At 37.3% G+C, this 22,558-nt stretch overlaps 2 protein-coding genes across 2 annotated transcripts in view; both read right to left on the minus strand.

The window, feature by feature from the left end:
* LOC137235482 (calcium-dependent secretion activator-like) overlaps positions 1-22,558 on the minus strand; it is a 3,515,579-nt gene that overhangs the window by 3,092,710 nt on the left and 400,311 nt on the right. The gene's annotated exons all lie outside the window — the stretch shown is intronic.
* Positions 12,189-14,259, minus strand: LOC137235419 (uncharacterized). The gene is made up of 2 exons (XM_067758393.1): positions 12,386-14,259; positions 12,189-12,310 (listed from the first exon to the last, which is right to left on the minus strand). Exon 1 carries the CDS (start codon positions 14,121-14,123, stop codon positions 12,417-12,419), a length of 1,707 nt encoding a protein of 568 aa, XP_067614494.1. The 5' UTR covers positions 14,124-14,259; the 3' UTR covers positions 12,189-12,310; positions 12,386-12,416.

Genomic DNA, 22,558 nt, shown 5'->3' on the forward strand with positions numbered 1-22,558 from the left:
AAACTTGCAGATGATAGTTCATCTGAGCCAGGCCGAATTGATTGTCTCATAGGGGAATGTTTGTTCTTCGATCTGCTATTGGTGGGTCAGATAAAAGAAAATAGCGCATCACCAATCCTTCAAAAGACAAAATTAAGATGGATCGTTTCGGGCACCTTCTCATCAGGCCAGTTATCACCCGCTCATACATCGATCTCCACATACAAAACATTTACTTTAGTCAATTATCAGCCATCTTTGGACGAACTACTGCGACGTTTCTGGATATCCGAAAGTTACTCGGAATAATCAAAAATACTTTCTGAGCAAGAAGAAGCCTGCGAGCAGTTGTTTGAAGCCACTACAAGACGCCCCCCAGTAAGCAATAGGTTCGTTGTTCGTCTGCCTTCCTAAGAGGAGCCGGAAACACTAGGGCAGTCATGTGACACTGCATTAAAAACTTAAACATCCCTCTGTCTTGAAGAGTTATCGAGAGTTTATCGCTGAATACGAAGAGTTGGGCCATATGGAGCTTGTTGACAATACTGCAGAAGGTCGGTCCTTTATTCCACATCACTGGGTCATATAGGCTGACAGCAGCACTATCAAGCTTCAGGTCGTATTTTAAGCCTCGTTTCGTACATCAAATGGAATTTCGTTAAATAACATAGTCGGAGTAGGCCCAACCTTACAAGATGACATCTTAACAATTCTCATTCGATTTCGTGGTCACAAGTTCATTTTAGTGGCTGATAACGCCAAAATGTACAGACAAGTACTAGTCAACAGTGCTGATACATCATGTGGCGTGATTCTGTAAACGATCCAGTCAAAGTGTATAGACTAAAAACCGTCACCTATTGGACCAGCAGCAGTATCTCTGCACAAAATCCCTTTTGGATCTTGCGAAGAAGAAGTCGGACCAGTTTCCAATTGGGTCAGCAATTACTTTGAAAGATTTTTACGTCGACAATTTGATGATCGGTGGTCCTACGGTAAATTTGGTAATTGAAATTAAAAAGCAGGTAATCGCATTGCTCCAACAAGGAGGATATTCGTTGCGCAAGTTTGCTTACAACAATGACGAAATAATTGATGACGTGCGACATGAAAACAGAGAGGAAATCATAAAACTTGGCGATTCTACTTACATCAAAACTCTCGGACTCAGTTGGTCACCCACGCAGGATCTATTCACATTCAGCTACACTGGACAAGAAGTATCACGCAAACCAACCAAGCTTACCATATTATCGCAAATCGCCGCCTTATTCTACCCGCTTGGATTACTGAACCCCCTTATAGTCAGTGCAAAAATCTTGATGCAGGATTTATGGAAACTAAAACTCGATTGGGACGAGAGCGTACCGCAAGACATTTCAGCCTAATAGACAACCTAGGTATGTAGCTATGAATAACACAACTAACACACACGCTTTTGCAGATGCTAGTATAAAAGCATATGGGGCATGCATTTACATTGTTACTTGGGAGTAGGGAAAATTGCATCTTCGTTGCTTTGCCCCACATCCCGTGTAGCACCGACAAAACAAATTAGTCTGCCTCGCCTCGAACTACATTGTTGTTGGCTGAACTTCTACATTTCGTCGTGACAATACTTTCACTGCCATTGGAGAACATTCAATGTTGGGCCGTGCCGGTGGACTGTGTTTGTGGCGAAACGTGTTTCAAAACTACAGCAACTTACGGCACACTATAAATGGCACCATGTACCATCTGCGCTCAAGCCCGCAGATCTAGCTTCGCGTTGCACGACCGTGGCTAGCATTCGTGGCAATCAGCTGTGGTTTTAAGGTCCCCCATTTTTGAAGGAATCACCAGAAAAATGGCCTAACTCATTCGACATGTTGTCAGACATTCCAGGTCAGCGAAGACCTGGTAGTTGTTGCGAAGAAGTGGTAGTTGTTACGACACCTCAAACTGACATTTTTACAGAAAACAAATATATTAACAACTATAACAAGTTTCAGCGAATTTTCACCTACGTGAGGCGCTTTATTTCGAGAAGACCAATTAACATAATCGCAGCTGACGACATTGCTGAAACGCTGGACAGGATATGTCGAAGAATTCAACAGGTTAGTTTTTGTGATGAATACAATGATCTACAAGTTAACCAACCAATTTACAAAACATCAAAACTTGCATCTCTTTCGCCATTTTTGCACAACATTATACGAGTTGGAGGAAGAGTGAAAAATTCAACTATCAGCTTCGACGCCAAGCATCCAATTCTTCTACCGCATTCGCACCCATTCGTCTATACGCCCATTTCACACTACCAACGAAACAATTTTCATGCTGGAGCGCAAACTTTATTAAATATCCTAAGGGACAAAATTTTGGATCATTGGCACTCGCACAACTATCCGGCAAGTAATTCACAACTGCATTATGTACTATCGACTTCGTCCCGTAGTCACAGACATCGTATCCATTTGAATCAACGGGAATAGATTACTGTGGCCCCTTTTTGGTCACCCAAACCATCAGGGGGCGGTCGCCAATGAAGTTATACATGGCTCTATTCATATGCTTTACCACGAAGGCAGTACGCTTTGAAATTGCTTCGGATTTGTCCACGATCGCATTCATCGCGACATTTAAGCGTTTAATTGCCAGAAGTGGGAAATGTCGGGTAATTGTGTCTGACAATGCAACGAATTTTGTTGGAGCAAATCGAGAATTACGTGAACTGCTTGAGTCATTTACAACCCAATCACACATGCAGCAAGTCGAAGAATTTTGCAGAAACGAGGGAATTGAATGGAAATTTATTCCACCTATATCGCCGCATTTTGGGCGTCTGTGGGAAAGCGCAGTGAAACTAGCTAAACATCACCTGCGTCGTGCTATCGGTGACAACATTTTATCACACGACGATTTGCATATTGTCATTTGCCAAGCTGAAGAAATTGTAAATAGTCGGCCCGTGACTCCAATCTCAAGCGATAAAATGATCTTCGACCACTCACACCAGGACACTTTCTAATTGTCCGATCACTCCTAACAATTCCAGAGCCCTCACTGCAGACAAACCTAAGTAAACTTAGCCGATTTAAGATGATACAATATGTTCAACAAAAATTCTGGCTTCGCTGGCACCAGGAGTACCTTAAGGAGTTACAAAAGCGCTCAAAGTGGAGCACGGTCTCTCCCAATCTGGCAGTAAATGACATAGTAATTCTGAAGGATGATCTTACACCACAACTAAAATGGCCTATGGATCGCATCATAGCCACTCTGCCAGGTGATGATGGCAGAAGAAGATTGGTCGAAGTAAAAACAGCCGATGGCATTTACAAAGGGCCATTGCGAGGGTTTGCAAATTACCAATTGAAAATATAAGTTCGACTTACGCCCCGATTCTGAGCGTTACCGGTAAAATAGTACCCAGAACATTATATAACCGAATATCGTTACCAGTTCTTTTATCCGCGATTCTGGCCCAAGTGGTAACGCTGTCATCACCGAAAAACTCTGTGGAGAAATTTGAGAGGTAGTTTTCTTCGCATTCACGGTTGCCACTTTGGTCCGTTTGGGCCAAAAATGGTCCCTTCCATCCCCATTTGGTCCGCTGGTCCCTTTTCTTCAATTTTGATCCTTTTTAGGCAGTAGCCACGATTGGTACTTTTCTTTCTTTTTCACTCAGGTTAAAATTCACAATATTGTCCAAAAATTCGCCACACTTTCGTTAGCCCCCATATAATTTTGAATTTACTTCAATGGAATTGTCACCATAAAAAGTTGCTCAGTCAATAAAATGTACCAGAACAATAACATTTAACCTAGGATATATTTATGCCTGGCATTAAAAAGAAAAGTGTTGGCAAACACATTGTCGTTAATTGTTGATGAAATAACCGCCTAATCAAAAAAAATCTTGTTTTATAATAATATTAATAACGGATAGATATTTCGATCGGTTATACAACACTATAAAATATATGAAAATAAAAATTGCTTCTCCTAGCATAGCTTATAGCGAGCACTCTGCCGCGAGCCAAGCACTTTCAAAACTTGTACAAAGAAATTCTATGCATTACTTCTCGTTTGACACGCTGATATTTAAATCTTTCTCACCCAGTTCAATGAGTTCAAGGAATTCCAGGACTTTTGTGGTATTAAGCCACGCAAGGTAATTGAAAACTAAGTATCTTAGCGCAAGAAATATTTTAACTCGAAGACAGAAGGAAGCAAATGCAAAAGAGATTTGATTTCGGAAGAAATGTTTTGTATAAAATTATTCCCGTAGGTGCTAGCAGAACTCCTGAGGCCTGGGATCAAAACTAACACTTACTGAATCTATGCTCTGATATGAAGTTTAAACGTTAAGGGAAAAAGTAAGCATCTATAAAAATAGCACTAACAAAATTGCCTAGTTTCATTTATGATTTACTGAGTTTTCCACATACATAGGCAACACCAGAACGCAAATTTTGAACCGTTTCTTACTAAAACCTAACTGCACTATACATTTTATTTCATTGCAATCAACAACATAATGCTAGAACCAAGAGCTTTGTGACCAAACCTAGGTTCACAACGTTTGGTTGGTGAAAGACACAGACTTATCCTATGTCAAAATATAGTACCATTTTTGGTTGCATGCACATATATTTGTTTGTTCAGCTTGAATTAAAGGAAAGTCTTCACTATGTTTAATAAAATTTTATATGGAAACATCCTAAAATTTTGTATTTTATACTAATATAATAAAACAAAAATTTGGTCCTTTTTTTTCGATGAATTTCGGTCCCAAATGAAAACGTGGTGTGGCAACCGTGTTCGCTTTACCGAAAATATCTCACTTGTAGATATGAGGTTAACGAATAAACGGGACGATGTTATGCATGATAAGTTTCTACATAGGTATATTGTATTTTATTCTGTGAAAGTACGCAATGTAAACAAATATGTATAGCAAGAGGCAACACTTTTTTACTATTATCTTTACTTATTTGCGCTTACAGTTCTTTATTTTTCAGTTTTGCCTTTTTCGAAACAACAGCTGCCGTGTGGATATTTCGATGTAACCACCTACTTTTGTGGGTAAAAAAATATCCGGCTACTTTCGCGGGTAGAATACCAAAAGGGTGTAAAAGTTGCCACATGATTTCGTTACCGTGGTGAAGAATGTTGTTACCACACTAGAATCGGGGCGTTAATCGCACTGAAAGTCACACTTTCAAGGGGGGGGGGGGGGGATTGTTCGCGCCTCTACCTAATAAATATCATCTCCACACCTGCCTTTCCAATCAGTCTTCGCTATCATCGAAATTGCAATTGTTCTCTAACTTCGCGCACACTCATTCTAACATAGCTTTTGTTGTTGTAGTCGCTTGCATTCAAATTATTTCTTCGCTTTGAGGTCATAACTATTGCCCATCTACCTTCATCGCTTTCGTCGCTGCAGCATACATCACTAGCATACATACATACGTGTTGCTATGGATACAAACATATGTGCCTACATACGGTCATACGTAATCACAAGCAGAATTTCATATCATACTTTTCGCACCTATCATATTATAGTTAGTGAACTCATGAAATCATCCGATGTATAATTTTTGTATTTTGTCAATTTGAAATAACAGGAATTTTTCACGGAAAATTCCTATGACTAATTTTTACAGCTTACCTATTTTAACCGTGTCTTAGTTTTTAAGATTCATTCAGCTTGTAATCGTGAGCAAGTTAAGTTGCTAAAATTAAAATATTATTGAAGACAAATTGTTCGCCCATTTATTTCTTGTCGCCAAACAATTGTAGAAAAAGCTCTAAAATTCTCCACCATCAATTATGATAGCAACATGCCAAATAGAGAAAGTACATGTACATTTATATTTTTTCGCAGCATACAAGTCCAAAAGGAGTTGGTCGTATTAACGTGTCGCCAAAGGCGGTATAAAACAAATTGCATGCGCGAATGTGCGAAAATGGGGTAAGGTAAACTTCACCAAACTCGAATAGGACACATTCATTACTCACGACAGTCAAATGTGTTAGGTACCACTGTCTGCATTTATTATTTAACAATTATTTATACACTTTTAGTGCGGCTAACCTTTTCAAATTTTCAATTTTAAAATTATATTAAAAATTGTGTTAAAACTTGTAATGTGGTGAAAGTGTCCTACAACAGAACAACAATAGAATTTGGCAACATGCCAAATAGAGAAAGTACATGTACATTTATATTTTTTCGCAGCATACAAGTCCAAAAGGAGTTGGTCGTATTAACGTGTCGCCAAAGGCGGTATAAAACAAATTGCATGCGCGAATGTGCGAAAATGGGGTAAGGTAAACTTCACCAAACTCGAATAGGACACATTCATTACTCACGACAGTCAAATGTGTTAGGTACCACTGTCTGCATTTATTATTTAACAATTATTTATACACTTTTAGTGCGGCTAACCTTTTCAACTTTTCAATTTTAAAATTATATTAAAAATTGTGTTAAAACTTGTAATGTGGTGAAAGTGTCCTACAACAGAACAACAATAGAAATTGCCAAACAAGGCAGATCTTCACTTTACCTACTTGAAAAAGAAAAATTTCACAAAAAAGTTGTTAAAAACATTAAAAAATAGTTAAACGGTGATTATTATTTCAAAATAAAAGTTTTCTACCGTTAAAATTTACGAATTTCATGCCACATTTCCATAGTGATGAATTAACTACCCGCAATCCTTCTGTTCACCTTTGTGCCTCTGCGTACAAGATCTTTATTACGATCCGCTGATTTACACTCATATTCGCGTATGCTATATCTTTGTAAAACAACTGCGAAGATAGTTCGTTTTTTTCAAAACGCCAGCTTGCGCATCAATATGGAAGAGGTTTGATGAAATTTGTGGGGTTGTATCAACGAATTCGTCTCGCATTTGTGAAAATTATTTTAAAGAAATTTATTTTATCAGCTGCTATTCCATCCAGAAGCTGTTCCAATCTCAATTGGATCGAGTCCTTAAGTGTGGGCACATATACAACAACAAAAAGATTTCGACACCAGTTTTCAAAAGGAAATGCTGATTTTTCACAAGAAAATAGGAAAATTGGAAACAAGGCTTGAGGAGCAAAGGTGCAAAAACTTAAAAATCCTAACAGAAAGTAGTTCTGGAAGTGGGAGGATAAGTAATTTAGAAAACCATCAACGTTTTATCTCAAGAAAAATATCATTTTAATATATTGTCTGATAGAAAACTGCAACTTGTGTGTTTTGTTATTTTGAAATAAGGTTGTACGGTTCACTTTTGAAGTTCTCATATTATTTTCTTTATAGTCATAGATAATGCTGTCTTAGAAGGTAAAATGCAAAAAAAAAAAACAACATAATCGATAAAATGCTACAACATACTTTAAAAATAAAAAAAATAAATGTAAGGCGCGATAACCTCCGAAGAAATTTTAGGTCAAGCTTCTCTTCCAATTTGCGTCGTGGTCCATTTAATTTTTCCTACAAATTGGCGGGATTTACTTTTTTTATGCCGACTCCGAACGGCATCTGAAAGTCAGGCACTGATGGTTTTTCATGGCAGAAATACACTCGGAGTGTTTGCCAAACACTGCCGAGGGGCGACCCCGCTTAGAAAAATTGTATTCTAATTGAAAAACCTTGGTTCTAAAATTTTAATGTTGCTTTGTCCGGATCTTCGGTGTGGTAGGCGGAGCACGCTACCATCACACCATGGCGGCCGCCATACTTTACATAGGGTTAATTCATTTTCTTACAGTTGTTTGATATAATAATCCCTTACAAGAGAACCGTATTCAAATGTCAATCATACTGTGTTGAATACACTATACTATGGTTAGTTGAGAAAAAAAGTGAGAAAAATAAAATGTGTTTTTTTTTTTTGGTTTAGGGATTAGGCATGATATGGAATTAAACATTTTCTGCTTATGGCGCATGGTTAGAAAATATTTATATTTTTTTCTTGAGGATTAGATGCAAAAGCTAATATTTCTCCCTAGTTTGCGGTTTTTTTTATTTTCATAACTTCCCTCTTCGGAGGCACAAAAGTTAAATTTTTTCATTTCTTTATTTTGCGGATTAACCGTAAAAGTTCAATTTCCCATTTTTTAATTCTGCGCACTTTGTGCAGAGAATTTAAATCTTTTATATTTGCTAAAGAGATTAGGCGCATAAGATTTAACCTTTTATTTTTATACTCAGCGTGCTTTGCACATATAGTATATTAACTTTCACTGGATAACAGTTGGTTGCACAGGTATAAAGGGATCGAGATAGATATGGACTTCCATATATCAAAATCATCAGTAAACAAGTAAGGAAGGTTAAGTTAGGGTGTAACCGAACATTACATACTCAGTTGAGAGCTATGGTGACAACATAAGGCAAAATAACCATGTAGGAAAATGACCCGAGGGAAACCCTGGAATGTGTTTGTATGACAAGTCTATCAAACGAAAGGCACTAAAGAGTATTTTATGAGGGAGTGGGCCGTAGTTCTATAGGTGGACGCCATTTAGGGATATCGCCACAAAGGTGGATCATGGTTGACTCTAGAATTTTTTTGCAGGATATGGGTATCAAATGAAAGGTGTTAAAAAAAAAAATAAATGTAAGGCGCGATAACCTCCGAAGAGATCTAAGGCCGAGCTTCTCTTCCAATTTGCGTCGTGCTCCTCTTGATTTTTCCCTACAAATTGGCCGGACGGGACCTACATGTTTTATGCCGACTCCGAACGGCATCTGCAAGGCAGATGAGTTTTCACTGAGAGCTTTTCATGGCAGAAATACAATCGGAGCGCTTGCCAGACACTGCCGAGGGGCGACCCCGCTTAGAAAAATTTTCTTCTAATTGAAAAATCTTATTTCTAAAATTTTGATGTTGCTTTGCCCGGGAGTTGAACCCAGGGCATACGGTGTGATAGGCGGAGCACGCTGGTGTTAATGAGTATTTTAAAAGGGAGTAGTCCTTAGTTCTATAGGTGGAAGCCGTTTCGAGATATCGCCATAAAGGTGGACCAGGGGTGACCTTAGAATTTGTTTGTACAATATGGGTATCAAAAGAAAGGTGTTACTGAGTATTTTAAAAGGGGGTGGGCCTTAGTTCTATAGGTGGACGCCTTTTCGAGGTATCGCAACTTAGACTTTGTTTGTACGATATGGGTATCAAATGAAAAGTGTTAATGAGTATTTTTAAAAGGGAGTGGGTCTTCGTTCTATAGGTGGTCGCTTTTTCGAGATATCGCCATAAAGTTGGACCAGGGGTGACTCTAGAATATATTTGTACGATATGGGTATCAAATGAAAGGTGTTAATGAGTTTTTTAAAAGGGCGTGGGGCTTAGTTCTATAGGTGGACGCCTTTTCGAGATATCGCCATAAAGGTGGACCAGGGGTGACTATAGAATATGTTTGTACAATATGGGTATCAAAAGAAAGGTGTTACTGAGTATTTTAAAGGGAGTGGGCCTTAGTTCTATAGGTGGAAGCCGTTGCGAAATATCGCCATAAAGGTGGACCAGGGTGACTCTAGAATGTGTTTGTACGATATGGGTATAAAATTAAAGGTATTAATGAGGGTTTAAAAGGGAATGGTGGTAGTTGTATAGGTGGTCGCCTTTCGAGATATCGCCATAAAGGTGGACCAGGGGTGACTCTAAGATGCGTTTGTACAATATGGGTATCAAATGAAAGGTGTTAATGAGCATTTTAAAAGGGAGTGGGCCTTAGTTCTATAGGTGCAAGCCGTTGCGAAATATCGCCATAAAGGTGGACCAGCGGTGACTCTAGAATGTGTTTGTACGATATGGGTATAAAATTAAAGGTATTAATGAGAGTTTTAAAAGGGAGTGGTGGTAGTTGTATAGGTGGTCGCCTTTTCGAGATATCGCCATAAAGGTGGACCAGGGGTGACTCTAGAATGCGTTTGTACAATATGGGTGTCAAATTAAAGGTACTAATAAGAATTTTAAAAGGAAGTTGTGGTAGTTGTATATGTGAAGGCGTTTTCGAGATTTCGACCAAAATGTGGACCAGGGTGACCCAGAACATCATCTGTCGGGTACCGCTAATTTATTTATATATGTAGTACCACGAACAGTATTCCTGCCATGATTCCAAGGGCTTTCGATTTTGCCCTGCAGAACTTTTTCATTTTCTTCTACTTAATATGGTAGGTGTCACACCCATTTTACTAAGTTTTTTTCTAAAGTTATATTTTGCGTCAATAAACCAATGCAATTACCATGTTTTATCCCTTTTTTCGTATTTGGTATAGAATTATAGCATTTTTTTCATTTTTCGTAATTTTCGAAATCGAAAAAGTGGGCGTGGTCATAGTCGGATTTCGGTAATTTTTTATACCAATACAAAGTGTGTTCAGATAATTATGTGAAATGAGTTTAGTAAAGATATATCGATTGTTGATCAAGTTATCGTGTTAACGGCCGAGCGGAAGGACAGACGACCTACTGTGTATAAAAACTGGGCGTGGCTTCAACCGATTTCGCCCTTTTTCACAGAAAACAGTTACCGTCCTATAATCTAAGGGCCTACCAAATTTCACAAGGATTGTTAAATATTTGTTCGACTTATGGCATTAAATGTATCCTAGACAAATCAAATTAAAAAGGGCGGAGCCACACCCATTTTGAAATTTTCTTTTATTTTTATATTTTGTTGCACCATATAATTAATGGAGTTGCATGTTGACATAATTTACTTATATACTGTAAAGATATTACATTTTTTGTAAAAATTTCACTTAAAAAAAAAATTTTTTTTTAAGTGGGCGTGGTCGTTCTCCGATTTTGCTAATTTTTATTAAGCATACATATGGTAATACAAGTAACGTTCCTGCCAAATTTCATCATGATATCTTCAACGACTGCCAAATTACAGCTTGCAAGACTTCTAAATTACCTTCTTTTAAAAGTGGGTGGTGCCACGCCCATTGTCCAAAATTGTACTTATTTTCAATTCTGCGTCATAAGTTCAACCCACCTACCAAGTTTCATCGCTTTATCCTTCTTTGGTAATGAATTATTGCACTTTTTCAATTTTTCGAAATTTTCGATATCGAAAAAGTGGGCGTGGTTATAGTCCGATATCGTTCATTTTAAATAGCGATCTGGGATGAGTGCCCCGGAACCTACATACCAAATTTCGTCAAGATACCTCAAAATTTACTCAAGTTATCGTGTTAACGGGCGGACGGACGGACGGACGGACATGGCTCAATCAAATTTTTTTCGATACTGATGATTTTGATATATGGAAGTCTATATCTATCTCGATTCCTTTATACCTGTACAACCAACCGTTATCCAATCAAAGTTAATATACTCTGTGAGCTCTGCTCAACTGAGTATAAAAAAATTTGATTGAGCCATGTCCGTTCGTCCGTTAACACTATAACTTGAGTAAATTTTGAGTTATCTTGATAAAATTTGGTATGTAGGTTCCTGGGCGCTCATCTCAGTCGCTATTTAAAATGAACGAAATCGGACTACAACCACGCCCACTTTTTCGATATCGAAAATTTCGAAAAACCGATAAAGTGCGATAATTCATTACCAAAGACGGGTAAAGCGATGAAACTTGGTAGGTGGGTTCACTTTTGACGCAAACTGGAAAATAAGTAAAATTTTGCACAATGGGCGTGGCACCGCTCATTTTTAAAAGAAGGTAATTTAAAAGTTTTGCAAGCTGTAATTTGGCAGTTCTTGAAGATATCATGATGAAATTTGGCAATAACGTTACTCCTATGACTATATGTGTGCTAAATAAGAATTAGCAAAATCGGATGACGAACACTCCCGCTTTTTAAAAAAAATTTTGTAAAAGTCAAATTTTAACAAAAAGTTTAATATCTTTACAGTATATAAGTAAATTATGTCAACATTCAAATCCAGTAATGATATGTTGCAACAAAATACAAAAATAAAAGAAAATTTCATAATGGGCGTGGCTCCGCTCTTTTTCATCTAATTTATCTAGAATACTTTTAATGCCATAAGTCGAACAAAAATTTGCCGATCCTTGTGAAATTTGGGAGGGGCTTAGATTCCATGACGATAACTGTTTTCTGTGAAAGTGCGGATAATCGGTTGAAGCCACGCCCAGCTTTTATACACAGTCGGCGGTCTGTCCCTCCGTTCGGCCGTTAACACGATAACTTGAGCAAAAGTCTAAAATTTGATTGTAACGACCTTTTTACTTTGACTTTATCAAACTGTGATTTTTGCCGGCTCAAGGTCCAATGTAATAAAACACTTTTTTAAATATTTCCCAATATATTTCAATCTCCTTCGGAGATCGTCTTCAGGGGCTATAACAATAACAAACAAATATTCACATATAAAACTGAATACAATTGGGATACAATTTTTCCATACATACATACATTAATTATCTTGTCCGATACACGACACTTGTTAATTCGCCATGCAGTTCAGAACTAATTTTTTTTTTTTGTTCTTTTGTGAGTCAAGTAAGTGTCTATAAATATGTGAGCAATTTTCTGTGTCCGTTTTGTAATTTAGTCTCTTGCTTGGTGATGTATTTGCTATGTGTAGCATTTCTAACGTAAACCTTTTGCTATAATTTGTCTCCTGCTCTAGTATGCTCACCGCTTTAAAATCTGGTTGGTGTCCGTTCTCTGTACAGTGGGCCGCAAGTGCTGTTTTATGAATGTTGCCCGATGATCTACATTTAATATCCGATCTGTGTCCTGCTATTCTTGTTTTCAATTTGTTCTTTGTTGTACCCACATATTCTTTTTCACAGTTATTATTTTCATTTCCCGCACACGTAATCTTATATATTACATTATGTTTGTCTGAATTTGTTATTTTGCTTTTCATGTTATTAAAAAATATGTTTGTTGTGTACGATGGTTTGTGTGCAATTCTTATATTCTCCTTGTCATAGATGTCTGAGCCCTGCAATCTTTCTGAAAAACCTGGTATATATACTACAGATCTATATTTTGTAGTCGTGTTCTCTCTGTTCTTCCGGCATTTATCTTTCGGGTATTCTTTTATTAACCTCTGTATTGCGTTAGGAGGGAAGTCATTCATCTTTAGTATGTGTGTTATACGTTTTTTATTCTCGGAGTGAAAAACCGTGTCACTCGTATCTAATACTCGTCTAATAAAGTTTTTTGCCGTGTTTATAATCATACCCCTTGGGTGTTTTGATTTAAAATTTATTATTCTTCCTGATGATGTGGGCTTTTGATACCAGTCAAGTTTTATTTTATTGCCTATTTTACATACTAATGTGTCTAGAAACGGCAGTCTACTAGCCGACTCCAGCTCCATCGTAAACTTTATGTCCCTGTGGAATGAGTTTAGTACCTCCAAGGTTTGTTCCAGCTCGTCCTCCTTAACAATGGCAAACACATCATCTACGTATTTGCTAAGTAGTCTCGCGTTTGTCACTGTTTCCAAAATCTCTTCCATGATGATGTCGGCAACAATCGGTGATGCTGGGGATCCCATTGGAAGTCCTTTGAGTTGCGTATAAATTATTTCTTCATACTTGAAATATCTATTATCCGATATGCAAAACTTCACAATTTCCATAAAAAGTTGTTTTGGAATATCCGTGTGTTCCTTTATATCTTTCCACTTTGTCAGTATAGTTTGTATAGCCAGATCTATTGGTATACTTGGGAATAGTGACACAACATCAAACGAAACGAGGCGTTCATCATCATAAATGCAGGAGTCGTTGACCTTGTCTTTGAATTCTATTGCACTTTTTACATTAAACTTAGATTTTGTCGTCAGATTTTTTAAAATATTAGTCAGGTATTTACATAAATTATAGGACGGAGCATTTAACATGGAACAGATTGGTCTTAAGGGCATATTCTCTTTATGGACCTTTGGTAATCCATATATACGGGGTGGGAGAGCTGTGTGTGTAGACATTTTGAGTTTTTCGTTGTTCGTTATAAGACCTAATTTGTGCAATTTATCTACCAACTGATTATTTTTCGTTTGTAACTTCAATGTCGGATCCTGGCGTAATCTTCGGTATGACGACAAATCTTCCAGCAAACTTTGCATTTTTGACCTATAGTCGCTTTTTTCCATTGCTACCGTCACATTACCTTTGTCTGCATTCACAATCATAATATTTTTATTTTTGTTCAAAAATTCCCGTGTTTGTTCCACTGTGTCATTAATGGCTACGTCTGTTGTGCTCGCTCTGTTTTTCGTCAAAGTGTCTTTAATTAAAATTGATAATTTGGTTCTCGCAGATTCCTGGTGCTCTTTTTATGGAAATTGTGAAGTTTTGCATATCGGATAATAGATATTTCAAGTATGAAGAAATAATTTATACGCAACTCAAAGGACTTCCAATGGGATCCCCAGCATCACCGATTGTTGCCGACATCATCATGGAAGAGATTTTGGAAACAGTGACAAACGCGAGACTACTTAGCAAATACGTAGATGATGTGTTTGCCATTGTTAAGGAGGACGAGCTGGAACAAACCTTGGAGGTACTAAACTCATTCCACAGGGACATAAAGTTTACGATGGAGCTGGAGTCGGCTAGTAGACTGCCGTTTCTAGACACATTAGTATGTAAAATAGGCAATAAAATAAAACTTGACTGGTATCAAAAGCCCACATCATCAGGAAGAATAATAAATTTTAAATCAAAACACCCAAGGGGTATGATTATAAACACGGCAAAAAACTTTATTAGACGAGTATTAGATACGAGTGACACGGTTTTTCACTCCGAGAATAAAAAACGTATAACACACATACTAAAGATGAATGACTTCCCTCCTAACGCAATACAGAGGTTAATAAAAGAATACCCGAAAGATAAATGCCGGAAGAACAGAGAGAACACGACTACAAAATATAGATCTGTAGTATATATACCAGGTTTTTCAGAAAGATTGCAGGGCTCAGACATCTATGACAAGGAGAATATAAGAATTGCACACAAACCATCGTACACAACAAACATATTTTTTAATAACATGAAAAGCAAAATAACAAATTCAGACAAACATAATGTAAAATATAAGATTACGTGTGCGGGAAATGAAAATAATATCTGTGAAAAAGAATATGTGGGTACAACAAAGAACAAATTGAAAACAAGAATAGCAGGACACAGATCGGATATTAAATGTAGATCATCGGGCAACATTCATAAAACAGCACTTGCGGCCCACTGTACAGAGAACGGACACCAACCAGATTTTAAAGCGGTGAGCATACTAGAGCAGGAGACAAATTATAGCAAAAGGTTTACGTTAGAAATGCTACACATAGCAAATACATCACCAAGCAAGAGACTAAATTACAAAACGGACACAGAAAATTGCTCACATATTTATAGACACTTACTTGACTCACAAAAGAACAAAAAAAAAAAAAAAAAATTAGTTCTGAACTGCATGGCGAATTAACAAGTGTCGTGTATCGGACAAGATAATTAATGTATGTATGTATGGAAAAATTGTATCCCAATTGTATTCAGTTTTATATGTGAATATTTGTTTGTTATTGTTATAGCCCCTGAAGACGATCTCCGAAGGAGATTGAAATATATTGGGAAATATTTAAAAAAGTGTTTTATTACATTGGACCTTGAGCCGGCAAAAATTGAGCAAAAGTCGATATATCTTTACTAAACTTAGTTCACGTACTTATCTGAACTCACTTTATCTTGGTATAAAAATTGCCGAAATCCGAATATGACCACGCCCACTTTTTCGATATCGAAAATTACGAAAAATGAAAAAAATGCCATAATTCTATACCAAATATGAAAAAGGGATGAAACATGGTAATTGGATTGGTTTATTGACCCCAAATTTAAATTTAGAAAAAACTTTGTAAAATGGGTGTGACACCTACCATATTAAGTAGAAGAAAATGAAAAAGTTTTGCAGGGCGAAATCAAAAGCCCTTGGAATCTTGGCAGGAATACTGGTCGTGGTATTACATATATAAATAAATTAGCGGTACCCGACTGTTCTGGGTCACCCTGGTCCACATTTTGGTCGATATCTCGAAAACGCCTTCACATATACAACTAAGGGCCACTGCCTTTTAAACCCTCATTAATACCTTTAATTGGACACCCATATCGTACAAACGCATTCTAGAGTCACCCCTGGTCCTACTTTATTGCGATATCTCGACAAAGGTCCACCTATATAACTTAAGCCCACTCCCTTTTAAAATACTCATTAACACTTTTCATTTGATACCCATATCGTACAAACACATTCTAGAGTCACCCCTGGTCCACCTTTATGGCGATATCCCGAAATGGCGTCCACCTATAGAACTAAGGTCCACTCCCTTTTAAAATACTCATTAACACCTTTCATTTTATACCCATGTCGTACAAACGCATTCCAGAGTCACCCTGGTCCACCTTTTTGGCGATATCTCGAAAAGTCGTCCACCTATAGAACTAAGGCCCACTCCCTTTTATAATATTCATTCACACCTTTCATTTTATACCCATATCGTACAAAACGCATCCTAGAGTCACCCCTGGTCCACCTTTATGGCGATATCCCAAAATGGCGTCCACCTATAGAACTAAGGCCCACTCCCTTTTAAAATACTCATTAACACCTTTCATTTGATACCCATATCGTACAAACGCATTCTAGAGTCACCCCTCGTCCACCTTTATGGCGTTATCCTGAAATGGCGTCCACCTATAGAACTATGGCCCACTCCCTTTTAAAATACTCTTTAATACTTTCCATTTCATACCAATGTCATGCAAACACATTCCAGGTTTACCCTAGCTTAATTTTCCTACATGGTGATTTTCCCTTATTTTGTCTCCAAAGCTCTCAGCTGAGTATGTAATGTTCGGTTACACCCGAACTTAGCCTTCCTTACTTGTTTTAACATATCTTCATCGCTTTTGTTGTTATCGTCGCTTGTATTCAAATTATTTCTTCGATTTCAGCTCATAACTATCGCTTTCGTCGCTGCAGCATACATCACTAGCATACATACATAATACACGTTGCTATGGATACAAACATACATATGTGCCTACATACGATCTTACGTAATCACAAGCAGAATTTCCTATCATACTTTTCGCACCTATCATATTATAATTCGCCATCTCATGAAATCATCCGATGTATAATTTTTGTATTTTGTCAATTGGAAATAACAGGACTTTTTCACGGAAAATTCCTATGACAAATTTTTTATACTCAGTTGAGCAGAGCTCACAGAGTATATTAACTTTGATTGGATAAAGGTTGGTTGTACAGGTATAAAGGAATCGAGATAGATATAGACTTCCACATATCAAAATCATCAGTATCGAAAAAAAATTTGATTGAGCCATGTCCGTCCGTCCGTCCGTTAACACGATAACTTGAGTAAATTTTGAGGTATCTTGACGAAATTTGGTATGTAGGTTTCTGGGCACTAATCCCAGATCGCTATTTAAAATGAACGATATCGGACTATAACCACGCCCACTTTTTCGATACCGAAAATTTCGAAAAATTGAAAAAGTGCGATAATTCATTACCAAAGAAGGATAAAGCGATGAAACTTGGTAGGTGGGTTGAACTTATGACGCAGAATTGAAAATAAGTAAAATTTTGGACAATGGGAGTGACACCCCCACTTTTAAAAGAAGGTAATTTAGAATTTTTGCAAGCTGTAATTTGGCAGTCGTTGAAGATATCATGATGAAATTTGGCAGGAACGTTACTTGTATTACTGTATGTATGCTTAATAAAAATTAGCAAAATCGGAGAACGACCACGCCCACTTAAAAAAAAAAAAATTTTTTTAAAGTGAAATTTTTACAAAAAATGTAATATCTTTACAGCATATAAGTAAATTATGTCAAAATTCAACTCCAGTAATGAAATGGTGCAACAAAATACAAAAATAAAAGAAAATTTCAAAATGGGTGTGGCTCCGCCCTTTTTCATTTGATTTGTCTAGGATACATTTAATGCCATAAGTCGAACAAATATTTAACAATCCTTGTGAAATTTGGTAGGCCCTTAGATTCTAGGACGGTCACTGTTTTCTGTGAAAAAGGGCGAAATCGGTTGAAGCCACGCCCAGTTTTTATACACAGTAGGTCGTCTGTCCTTCCGCTCGGCCGTTAACACGATAACTTGAGCAAAAATCGATATATCTTTACTAAGCTAGTTCACATAATTATCTGAACACACTTTGTATTGGTATAAAAAATTACCGAAATCCGACTATGACCACGCCCACTTTTTCGATTTCGAAAATTACGAAAAATGAAAAAAATGCTATAATTCTATACCAAATACGAAAAAAGGGATGAAACATGGTGATTGCATTGGTTTATTGATGCAAAATATAACTCTAGAAAAAAACTTAGTAAAATGGGTGTGACACCTACCATATTAAGTAGAAGAAAATGAAAAAGTTCTGCAGGGCGAAATCGAAAGCCCTTGGAATCATGGCAGGAACACTGTTCGTGGTATTACATATATAAATAAATTAGCGGTACCCGACAGATTATGTTCTGGGTTACCCTGGTCCACATTTTGGTCGAAATCTCGAAAACGCCTTCACATATACAACTACCACAACTCCCTTTTAAAATTGTTATTAATACCTTTAATTTGACACCCATATTGTACAAACGCATTCTAGAGTCACCCTGGTCCACCTTTATGGCGATATCTCGCAAAGGCGACGTACTATACAACTACCACCACTCCCTTTTAAAACCCTCATTAATACCTTTAATTTTATACCCATATCGTACAAACACATTCGAGATTCACCCCTGGTCCACCCTTATGGCGATATTTCGCAACGGCTTCCACTTATAGAACTAAGGCCCACTCCCTTTTAAAATACTCATTAACACCTTTCATTTGATACCCATATTGTGCAAACGCATTTTATAGTCACCCCTGGTCCACCTTTATGGCGATATCTCGAAAAGGCGACCTATACAACTACCACCATTCCCTTTTAAAACCCTCATTAATACCTTTAATTTTATACCCATATCGTACAAACACATTCTAGAGTCACCCCTGGTCCACCTTTATGGCGATATTTCGCAACGGCTTCCACCTATAGAACTAGGCAATATTATTATTTATTTATTTATTTATTCAGTCTATGAAGATACAGGTCTTACACACTGCCAATAATGGTAGATACAAAAAATATTAACACAAAGATAACAAAATATACATGTAAATATATAGTTTACAATAAATAATAAGTTCTTATAACAAACAAATTAAAAACAATTAAATAGCTGACTTTAAAATATTTATAAAAGCGTCCCTACACATAGAAAAATCAAGCTCAATAGAAGATGAAATCTTATTGAATTCGTTCAGGGCACGTGCAATTGGCGCATTCCTTCCGTAATTGGTTCTAATATTGATACCATAAAACGGGCAAACATTACGAAGATCCCTCCTTGGAACATTAAAATTAATTTCTGCAAGAAGGTCAGCGCAGTCTACATCTCCGTGGATAATGCCAAACAAGAAAGTCAAGGAGAGAATAGATATCCTGACTTCCAGGGATTTAAGATTCAAAAGAAGTAAACGAGCAGTATATGGAGGAAGAGGGTATGTAAACCTTAATGACCGTAAAGCATACTTAAGAAAAACTTTTTGAAGTCGCTCAAGCCTGTTGATTGAGAATTGTTGGAAAGGTCTCCAAATGATGGTAGCATACTCAAGATTAGAACGCACGAATGAGGAGTAGAGTACTTTTAAAGTACACGGGTCAGAAAACTCCGAACTATTACGCCGAATGAAGCCTAGCATAGCATAGGCCTTGGCAACGATGCAATCAATATGGTTCACGAACATATATTTTGTATCAAATACAACCCCAAGATCTTTGATTTTTTCAACAGTCTGCAACGCACTGTTAGCGATACTAAACGAACTATTGAGATTTGAACGAGATTTTGAGTAGGTTACGTGGAATCATTTATTTATATTTAATGAAAGATGAGATCTAATGCACCAGGAGTAAAGTTTATCAATATCAGCTTGAAGATTAATCATATCGTTTGCGGAATTTACAACAGAGTAAACTTTGAGATCATCGGCGTACAACAGAAATCTAGCGTAAGAGAAGCATGAGCTAATGTCATTGATGAATAAGATAAAAAGTAATGGTCCCAAAATACTACCCTGCGGGACGCCCGATGTCGCCAAAAAGGGATCTGATGATACCCCATCAATAGAGACGGCACACCATCTATTACTTAGATATGATTTTAGCCACTGCAAAAAGATTGAATGAAAGCCAAGGCAGTACAGTTTGCGAATTAGAACATCATGCGATACCTTATCAAAAGCTTTGGAAAAGTCGGTGTAAATACAGTCGACCTGAAGACCAGGTGAAAACGCAGAGATACAATATTCACTGAACTCCACAAGATTGAAAACGGTAGAGCGACCAGAAACAAACCCATGCTGTTTCGGACAGATCAAGTGCTTCACTGAAAAATAAAACTTTTCCTTGACAACGCACACAAATAGCTTAGAAACGGTGGAAAGCTTTGAAATTGGCCTGTAATTGCAGACATCAGTCTTACTGCCAGATTTATAAATAGGAGTTATCGAGGCGAATTTCCAAGCATCAATAAACTCACCAAAGCTAAGTGACAAATTGAACGTGATCTCTAACGGGACAACTAGGGAAGTGCATCCTTTTAGCAAGGCAGCCGAGAGACCATCAATGTCAGCTTTAGTAGAGTTGCTCAGTTTCGAGATACCACTGAAGATATCTTCAGATGAAATTGACATTGAACCAAAATTTAGGGACGAATAAATTTCAGGCGAGAAGTCAGACGAGGGACTAGCATCATTATTAGCAAAATTAGAACTAAAAAATTCAGCAAACGCGTTAGCCACATTGTGGGGAGTGTTAGCAGGTCTGTCATTGTAGAAGACGGTGGCAGGCACCGAGGAGCGAGATTTCTTCGACTTAACGTAATTGCAGGATGCTTTCGGGTTAGACTTTATATTCGTCTCAAAGCTTGTAATGAAGTTTCTGTAAAGAAACTTCTCTAGACAGTTGAAATCCTTCACATAATGTTTATATTTGGTAAGAAATAACGGGTTTTTGGTTCTTTTAAACTTTTTGGAGAACTTGTTTCTTAAATTCTTCTACTTTTTTAACCTTGTTGTGTACCATGGCAACCTATATGGTTTCCTTTTCGCAATTGGTACATGCCTCGTACACAGATCAAAGAGAGTCAACTTAAATACTTCAAAGCAATGACCAACATCAGAGATGGAAAGCAAATTGGCCCAGTCTATTTCAGCTAGATCCTGATCGAGTCTAGAAAAATTACACTTCGAAAAGTTAAATGAAAAATCATCAATTAAAGAGCGAGCTCCAAACTCACAAAATTCGAGTTTAAGAATTAGAGCAGAATGGTGCATATCCGTCGGAGCGAATGGCGCATGGCACTCAGAAAGATTAGAATTTATATCATTACTAATAAAAGTTAGATCTAATATTCTATTGAGCCTGTTTTTGAAACTATTGATTTGATGCAAATTTAGACTTAAGATATTATCTATAACGTATGACTCAAAAGACTTAGTAATATTATTAGGTAATAGGCCTGACGCAGAGTAACTATTAGACCAAGAAATATCACAAAGGTTAAAATCCCCTAAAACACATAAGTGATTATCTCCTAATTTATTTAAAACTAAGGACGATATATTGTTAACATGAGCTTTGTAAATTTCTTCCAAGCTGTTCGGCGGTATGTATGATGCAACCAGATATAGAGATCCAGACTGTGGAGAACCACGGACATTGACGCAGATCTGGTCAAGGATGGTATCAGAATTATCTTACATAATAAGGGAGGCATTATACTTGCGTTGGACAGCAATTAGTACGCCACCCCCTCTTGAACGCCCAGTTTTAGTACAATCCCTGTACTTACGAAAAACGACGAATAGCTTGGGATCGAAGAACTCAGCGTCGAAGAAATCCGAAGTAAGCCAGGATTCAACAATGACAAAAATATCGTAATCCAATTGGCAACTAAATGCTCTCAAAATGTGCGATTTAGTCCTGATACCAGAAGCATTTTGGAAATACACTTTAAACTGTTTGTTAATTATGTTCTCATTACTGCTGGAAGCTAGGTGAACTGGAGTTGCTTTTCCACTTGAGGAAAAAAACGGAAAGGGCGAACATTCACACCAGCAGGCCACAAGTCTGACGATAAAATTTTCTCATAAACAGCATTAGTAACGCCAAGCTTAAAGTTGACTTTGGTTATTGAGTCAACAGGTGTATCTTTCTTAACGAGCCCTTTGCGTGAAAAATTAGATCGATCAGCCTTCAGATGCCTTACCAGGTAGCTAATAATATCATTAGAAGAAACTGACGGCTGAAATGACGATAGATGAAGCCAAATCATTCCAACGACTCCCAACACGTTATTAGCATTAGAGCCAACGAAATTTGGCATACGACGCTTGAAAACTTCAGTGCTATCTAACAGCGCAGAAGGGGATAAAGATGCAGGCGTAGAAATA

This window comes from Eurosta solidaginis, chromosome X (genome assembly GCF_040869045.1).
Source record: "Eurosta solidaginis isolate ZX-2024a chromosome X, ASM4086904v1, whole genome shotgun sequence".
Classification (NCBI taxonomy): Eukaryota; Metazoa; Arthropoda; class Insecta; order Diptera; family Tephritidae; genus Eurosta; species Eurosta solidaginis.

What these genes read in the sequence shown, in the direction of transcription:
- LOC137235419 (XM_067758393.1), bottom strand. Translation starts at nt 14,123, where the DNA reads ATGATTGTGAATGCAGACAAAGGTAATGTGACGGTAGCAATGGAAAAA.